At 36.7% G+C, this 8,485-nt stretch overlaps 1 protein-coding gene across 1 annotated transcript; it reads right to left on the reverse strand.

The window, feature by feature from the left end:
- Positions 1-1,289: 1,289 nt before the first annotated feature.
- On the reverse strand, positions 1,290-8,218 carry LOC129253685 (transport and Golgi organization protein 2 homolog). Its single transcript, XM_054892102.2, has 6 exons — positions 8,098-8,218; positions 7,411-7,525; positions 6,256-6,317; positions 5,367-5,520; positions 4,373-4,477; positions 1,290-3,215 (listed from the first exon to the last, which is right to left on the reverse strand). The coding sequence occupies exons 1-6, from the start codon at positions 8,210-8,212 to the stop codon at positions 3,080-3,082; spliced, it is 687 nt and encodes a 228-aa protein (XP_054748077.2). The 5' UTR covers positions 8,213-8,218; the 3' UTR covers positions 1,290-3,079.
- Positions 8,219-8,485: the final 267 nt, after the last annotated feature.

The following is an 8,485-nucleotide window of genomic DNA, read 5'->3' on the forward strand; positions in this document are numbered from 1 at the left end:
AAAATGAAATTCCCCCAAAGATGTTGAAATTTTTTGGTGACTATTAACCAAAAATGGGGTGCAAATTCTATCCAAAAATGTTTTCTAGCTCTGAATTAGATATTTTTACACATAGTCATGAATCAATTACGAATGCTTTTGTCTATGCAGTGAAACCTGTCATAGTGACACCCAAGGGAAACACAAAATGTGGCCTTTATGGACAGGAGGTTGCTATAGACAGATAACAGGTTCTCATAAACACAATCTGCCTTCAAGGGAATAAGCAGGGGGTTGCTATAGAGAGGTTCTTATAATAAACACAATCTGCCTAAAGGGAATCAGTTTTAGTGGTCACTATAGGCAGGGGGTTGCTATAGACAGTTTCTTATACACACAATTGCTTTCAAGGTAATAAGCAGGGGGTTGCTATAGACAGGTTCTTATACAATTGCTTTCAAGGTAATAAGCAGGGGTTGCAATAGACAGGTTCTTATACACACAATTGCCTTCGAATCAGTTTTAGTGGTCACTATAAGCAGGGGGTTGCTATAGACAGGTTCTTATACACACAATCTGCCTTCAAGGGAATAAGCAGGGGGTTGCTAGAGAGAGATTCTTACATACACAATCTGCCTCCAAGGGAATCAGTTTTAGTGGTCACTATAAGCACGGGTTGCTGTAGACAGGTTCTTATACACACAATTGTCTCTAAGGGAATCAGTTTTAGTGGTCACTATAAGCAGGGGTTGCTATAGATAGGTTCTTATACACACAATATGCCTTCAAGGGAATAAGCAGGGGATTGCTATAGACGGGTTCTTACACCCACAATCTGCCTCTATGGGAACTGGCTTTAGTGGACACTCTAGTCATCAGGCAGGTGGCTGCTATAGACAGGTGGCCACTAATGCAGGTTTGGCTGTTTATACAACAAACTTAGAATGTTGCCCACATCCACTTACTTCTCAAAAAAAAAAAAAAAGCAAATGTCAGCACATGAAATTACATGACTGAATCTTTATAGAAATAATATGCCTCAAAATTTCAAAGAAATATCATTTCACTTGTTTATAACACACACATGCACAAAAGAAAATCAAATGCGACAGTTGGGTTACCTTGATTGTAAAATTACCCATCACTCACTTTCATTCATGTTGGATTGATTTCGGGCTAGATTTTTTCCTTAATTTTTTTTTCATTAAAAAAACTAATTAAATACCATCTGAATGACACTTATAAATGTTGAATTAAAACATGCCAACCAAGATGACTGTAGTCTCAACAAAAAGTCATGTAAAACAGTATTATTATTATACATATACCTACATTTATTTTATTCTTTCATTTTCACACACTGGAATCAATAATTTTCAAGTATCTAATGTTATATTCATAAGTTATCATTAGTTATTCAATACAGGCAATTCCATTATAGTGCACAGTAGACACAATGCTCATCCACAGTAGCATACAAATACTGAGAGTTGTTTATCACCGTGGGGCGATGTACTTTGAAATGTATCATAACCAAATCAGGAATAAAATGTATACTTTAAAAAGCCTTGTGTGTATGGTGCATAGAAAGGGTATATATTTCATCCTAACATGAAAACATATATTTTAGACATTATTTAGGCTAACGAAAGCATGACAAAATACATGATTTGGGTACTTTGAAAATCAAAGTAAGATTATTTATGGTACTTTTTTAAAATGCATATATATCTTGTAATTATAATAGCACCTAGTCCCCTCCCCTCCCCTGTAAACGTGCATAAAAAGTAAATTCTATGATTTTCATATGTATATATGCTTTAACTTAAAAGTAGTTTGTCATCATCATCATCACCATCACTATAACCACCAACACCATCATCATCATCATCATCACCACCACCACCATCATCATCATTATCATAATCATCATAACACTTTTTTACTAGAAGGACATTCAAGTGTGTCTAGAAAGAGGGAGCACAACTCCCCGTCTCCTTGCATATTGTGAAATGTGACATTGATCTTAATTCTAGAACTAGAAAAACCAATTAAAGTTTCTATGGAAAATTCGTCAGTGATTTTACAAACTGGCTCAAACCTCAGCTGGTCTCCAAAACATGATTTCCAGATAATTGCATTCAAAGTTTCGATGTTTTTCAGAAGCTCATAACTTTGCGCTTTGAAAGAAACCAGATCAATTATTTATAACAATTTAAAGCATACAGTCTATTCTTTTGTAATATACAAAATTTTGTTTGCAATTCTTATTTATTCTTTCAATATTTAAAAAGGAAGCGCTTGTATGCATTTCAGGAGCTGCTAATTCTTACCCAAAACAGGGGGTTTGAGCCAGTTCGTAAAATAACGCGCACCATGCCCACTGCTGTTTAGCGGCACAAACCACGGTTTGAGCCAGCTTGTAAAATCATTCATGCCATGCGTATGTTTTTTTTAGAGGCACAAACCCTGCGCAAAGCACATACGCACCGGCATAAGCGCCGCATCTAGGTCGGTCTTTGACCTGTGCGCACCATTCCAGAGACTTTATAGTACACAAAGAATGGTTTGAGCAAGTTCATAAAATCAAAGGAGGTTGAGCCGGTACGTACAAATATTAAATATGCCCTTTTTTTTAAATAATACAAATTTTTATCTGAAATTTGGCAAATCAATAGATTAAATCACAGGCTTTCAGAATATGCAAAAAAATAAATTTCAAAAATTTGGCCGAAATTAGGTTTGCGCCAGTTCGTAAAATCACTGACGAAATGTACTTTCAGTGGTTTTTGTAAGACATATCTGACAGCAGGTCATTGATTAACTACAGAAATAAAATTCAAATTTCCTTATCTAATAATTAAATTAAATAATAAAATTTAAATCAATATGAAATGCAAGTAGATTAAGAAAGAATACATGTAATAAACAATGGTGACATGAAAATAAAAAAGAATTACCATTTCACAATAAAGCATTCTGATCCCTGAATGGAGACTTTGTGATCATTTTTTTTCTGCAGCTATGATAAGTAATGAAGATGATTATAATTCATTCATTGTCTTTGGCTGTTCTATAATTGAAGACTCTGAAAGATCCATCATAAATCACATGTAAGATGGAATCTGTGTTGGGTTGTTATCCATTTCAGATTTGAAGAGTCAATGGGTTCTTCCAAAGATTTCTCAGAGTAGACCACTTCTCCTGTAGCATCAACGGTTATCACTGTACTAGACCTGACAGATACAATGTGATAATAATACAAAAACACAATATTTATCATCAACTCCTTTGTTTTTTCCATGGTTATATTCTGCAAGATATAACAAGTTCTGTCAACAGGAAATTAATCCTCTAAAATGGTATCTTAAAAACCCAGACCACAATGCAAAAAAAAAAAAAAACATCACCTCATGTTTGACTTTCTTTATATTATCATTACCGGTAAAGTTTTGGGGATGTAACATTTAGGTACAACAGATCTATATGCTGTATGTGGTCTACAGTAAATCAAAAAGTAGATCAGATCCACAACAATGCACAATACTACAGATAAGCAAAATTGACTAATGTCATAATTATGAGGACAAAATACTGAGTGACATATGATTCCCTACACCCTGCAGAAATAACCCAAAATATAATCATGCACAGAAAGACACAAATATCAGCACATCAACATATTTATTTAATATTGACTGGCCTTGAGGGGAACATCAAATATGTCGCCCGCAACAGAATCATATTGGTTCTTTTAAGGGTGACATATTTGATGTTTCCCGAAAGAAGAGCCAGTCAATATTATTATTACCTAAGGCTGTACAATGTGTAATTCAAGCTACTATTTGGAACAATTTATATGCATGTTTTGATGTTTGCTTATCACTACTTCTGATTTCAGGTTATTCATGACCTTAGCGAAGTATCCCTTAATAAGCAATTGTGACGTAATTGTTACCTTGCAGTCGCGCATCATGCATGGCACGCACATACACTCAACGCGCACAAATCTTGCGCTAGGGATACGTTTGTGTATGCACTGGCCACGCCGCGCATTATCTACATGAATGCGTTGGTTCATAAACTGGTTCCAGCCAGATTTCTGAAATACTGAAATTAGCGATCGAAATCGGCTCCTACTGCGCAAGCGCACTAAGAGAAATATGGCCAATATTGCCCTCTATTTTGTACATGATTTCTATGGGAAAAGCCCTGGGAGGGCAACATGGCAAATGTTTACCTCGTTGGTCTCGGATTGAAAGTAGCGAGCGATATATGACTTTTATTTATCTCCTAAAATGCTTTGTATAGGTAATAATAAGTAATAGCAACTCAGGCAGTGGAAGAAGGAAGGATTGAGAAACAAAGAAGGGCAGGCAATATTTTGGCATACCTAGTTCCATAGACTGGTGACCTAACATGTATCATCTGTGGTAGTACAGCTCTCATTTCTTCTAGTGTCATCCCTGGTTTGTGCACAAACTTTTCACCATTTAATCTAGAAGATAGAATGCATATCATACAAAAGTTTTAATTAATAAATGAGGTCAAAATATCCACATATAAGATCACTACACAGACTTGAAGTTCTCCTATAAAAATATTTCGTATGTGATCTAGTACTTTTTACTGCAGAGAAAGGTTAAAAAAAAAAAGACAATATACAGCATTTTCTTACAAATAACAAGGCAAAAGCAATTTTGTGTCTTGCCCATTTATGAAAATAACCAGAAATATCGTGATTTGCGAGGGCACGCAACAGAATTGTATCAAAATTTCATTGTGAAATGACTGGGATGAAATAACACTTGTCATAAGAGTCTTGCACATAAACTTTAATGTTGACCTCAAAATGAACTTTGACCATACCATGTGACCTCCCAATAAAATAGCATGCAGGTCCCCTAAGTACATTTACCATCCAAGTTTGGTTGAAAAGTGATATACGGTTGCGGAATTAGGTGTCATAAGAGAGTCTTGCATGTAAACTTTAATGTTGACCTGAAAATAACCTTTGACCTTACCATGTGACCTCCGACTGCAGCATAACATGCAGGTCCCCCAAGTCCATCTACCATCCAAGTTTGGTTGAAAAGTGACTTACGGTTGTGGAGTTATGTGTCATAAGGTTTGTGACGGACGGACGACATTTGGATCCCTAAGTCTCGCCTTCACCTCTGGTGGGCGAGACAAAAAGGAACATAAATCAAGACAAAACTGAGCAAAAGAAACAATATTAGACAAAGAAGACAGCATTACTGGACTATTCATCACATATTCGCTGTGCCAAGAATTGCCTCATATACTTGGTTTCAAACAAGCATTTTCATAAATATTTTCAGTGCCATGCAAATACTGTAGAACACTAGTCATAACATTCAACTTACAAAAGAGATCTGTCCAATAATCCATGAAGTTTGTCAAGACGATCATCTGATGACAGGCCATTACAGCTGCTAATGATTTGCTCTAGGTTCATCTTCAAATGATTTGCCTTTGGCCAAGGTTTGTCAAGTGTAGAATTAGAGACACCATAGATACCTGCAAGCAAAAATACAAATAATGTGTCAACTAATGAATTCATACAATCAACAATATCAAAACAATATTGGGTGGCCTTGCGAAGTAATGGCGTCAGGTTATTTTGATGGGGGGAGGACGAATTAATGGTGATGGCATCTTTTAAATTCTCTTCTCTTTTTTCTCCTCTTTTGGCTAAGTGTTTCATTACTTGAAAAATCATAGTGAGGCTGTTAGGGGCACTATACTTTGTGCTATCACTTGGAGTCAATATTTCGGCTTTCTGGGGATAACAGAGGCAGACCTTTAAAATTACTTTAAAAACCCTAAATCTAAATGATTATATTACATTGCCAGAGATGAAAATTCAATTTTAATTACAAAAGAGGGTCTATATTTACAATATATTGCTTTTTTCGGAAAAACAAGTATAGATAATGCAATGCTCATTCCACATGGTGATGATACAGGAGTATTTGTTCCCACTTGGCTGACATATAATTAATAGGAAGCTTTACATTTACCGTCAAAAGTGGAATCTTCTGGTTTCGAGTAATCAGCATTATTGCCACTGTGCATGTATAAAGAGGAAAGCGCAGCATTAAGGGAGAGAAATCTAAAGCTCCATAGGAACTGACAGAAAATGGAATAGAGAGAGAGAGAGAGAGAAAGGATGCCGAGTCAATCCAGCATATTAAAATAAAGGGGTGAAGAAAAATCATCAGAAAATATAAGGGAAAATGAAATTATGCTAACCTGGCTGTAGCTTTTCTGGTGGCTTGCTTGATTTGTTGCTGTAATAAGCTGCATCCCCATTGCTTATAAATGACAAAGTAAGGGAAAAGAAAAAAAACATGCAGTCATCAGACTTTCAAAAAAAGAAATCCTCCAAATCAAATAATAATCTGCTTTAAAAAGGCACTTTATACATACAATGGAGCTCTTACAGATGAATTATTATCCAAGTCAACAGATTGATCAATTCCATCATTCATTTCCCCCACACAATGTAAGCATATCCTCCACTCCCTGGTAAGTATTCACGCAAGTCTTAATTGAAGCACACACAACACTCTAGCGTATCCAGCATCAACTATGACAAAGAAATGTATGGGCCCATGCACGGCATAATAGAGTCACTATTGTCCCCCGACAATTCAATTGGGCCCATGAAATGCTTTGTAGGATCTGATGCTGGATACGTGACTACAAAACTGGACAAGGTCTGATTACAAGGCGTTAGTCAGACCGGGGGGGGGGGGAGGACACTCAAATTATTTTTTTGATGGGGGTGTGCCTCACGAAACTCTGAAATGGGGGTCTAAGGAACTGACCAAAAGGGTAAAGTACGGGGTCTTGGGAAATATATATATACCGCGATGTGTGAAAAACAGGGTCTACGGAACAGGATCGCAGCACTGTGGGTACATTGCACCACAGCGCTGTGCATGTGCTAGCCATGCATGGAGCAGCTACTAGTTATGTGTAGGGAATTGCAAAGCTGTACGTGCATCTTTTGCATGCGGTGCTGGCACTTGACAATTTTGGCAGGGCTGGGGAACTGAGATGTCTCGTAACGGGGGTCTTGCGAGTATCTAGAGAACTGAAAATTATGTCGGAAAAAGGGGTCATCAAAGCGGCACGTCCCCGTACCACCAATACATGTGAGTTGCCCCCCCCCCCCCCCCCCCCCGGTCAGACCACTACACCACAACTCTTCCATGACAATGTGGTTCAAATTTACAAATATCCATATCCTGGAAACCTTGTAATGAGATACCCGTCAGTTATAGATGGATACACCCCCCCCCTACCCCACATGCACCCTGGTGATAAAACATTGTGGTAATAAAGCATTTTGGCTTGTTGATTTTAAATGAATGAATCCATGCCCTAGTCTAGAATACACACCTGATATCCATGGTGAAGAGATTAAATCCATTGTACTCTTCTCCATCTTCTGAAATTGTTTCAAGATATTCATCTGTAGTCTGCTTCCCAGTCAAAAAATCTGACACCAGAGCTCCTGTTGAAATAAAAGTTTTATTACTTATATAGTTTTGAAAAACATTATAAAATTGACTTTTCAAACAAGTGCACAGACACATAGTGACCAAGAAAGTGTATAGAATTTCCATTTATTTAACTATAGTCTAGAATAAAAGAGCATGGTTGATTAAATGCCTAGCTCACATGCATAAAGTGCAGTGGCTGGGGATTTTGGGTGTCTAATTGGGCACCTTAGACCACTTGGACATGGCATCATAATAGCCAAGCATCATTATCACATTGATACTTGGGTATTAAAGCTATGCCATAGTAAGTATATGGTGCAAGAAAAGAATTAGTTTTATCTCTCCTCCAGCACGACATTCACAATACTACTTCTTCAACATAAATACAGTATAAATTCAAATCCTCTTCCTTTCTACTATTCTTCTTTACTTTTAACATTTTGAACTGAATTCTTCTCCTCCTCTTCCTAATTGAATCATATTTCTTATTCTTCCTCCTTGTCCCATCCTTCCTCATCATCTTCCTCCTCCTCCCCCTTCTTCTTATTCTTCATTATTAAAATAACCAATATATTCACTTTACCTCTGCCTTTGGCATCATCTCGAATACCGTCAGGATTAAAGATATTCAGGATGACTGCTACCCTTCCCCTTTTACTAATCCCTAGCCAAGTTCCTCCTTCCTTTCCTGGATTCATGTCAACACCTACAATACAAGAAAAAAAAAAGAATATTGAAACCAGATTTTCAACATATAGGTAAAGTATCGCGAAGAAAAATTCCTTTTTACAAGACAATGTCATGCCGAAAATGGCTCATTTCTATACTTTGTGCACAAAGCCAAAGGGAGATAAAGTTCATAAAATGGTCAATATTTTACATTCTAATCGGTCTGCTTAATCAATTTAGGGTTATATTTAGTTGTTAATGTAAATGGTCTGCAATAATTTTCATTGAAAAAAAACAACGAA

This window comes from Lytechinus pictus, chromosome 2 (genome assembly GCF_037042905.1).
Source record: "Lytechinus pictus isolate F3 Inbred chromosome 2, Lp3.0, whole genome shotgun sequence".
Classification (NCBI taxonomy): Eukaryota; Metazoa; Echinodermata; class Echinoidea; order Temnopleuroida; family Toxopneustidae; genus Lytechinus; species Lytechinus pictus.

Excerpts from the sequence above, each read along its gene's own strand:
- LOC129253685 (XM_054892102.2), bottom strand. The coding sequence starts at position 8,212 with ATGAATCCAGGAAAGGAAGGAGGAACTTGGCTAGGGATTAGTAAAAGG. Across the intron at positions 7,526-8,097 it reads AGATGATGCCAAAGGCAGAG|GAGCTCTGGTGTCAGATTTT; the intron begins GTAAAGTGAATA and ends TTATTTCAACAG. Across the intron at positions 3,216-4,372 it reads TCACCAGTCTATGGAACTAG|GTCTAGTACAGTGATAACCG; the intron begins GTATGCCAAAAT and ends TGTATCTGTCAG.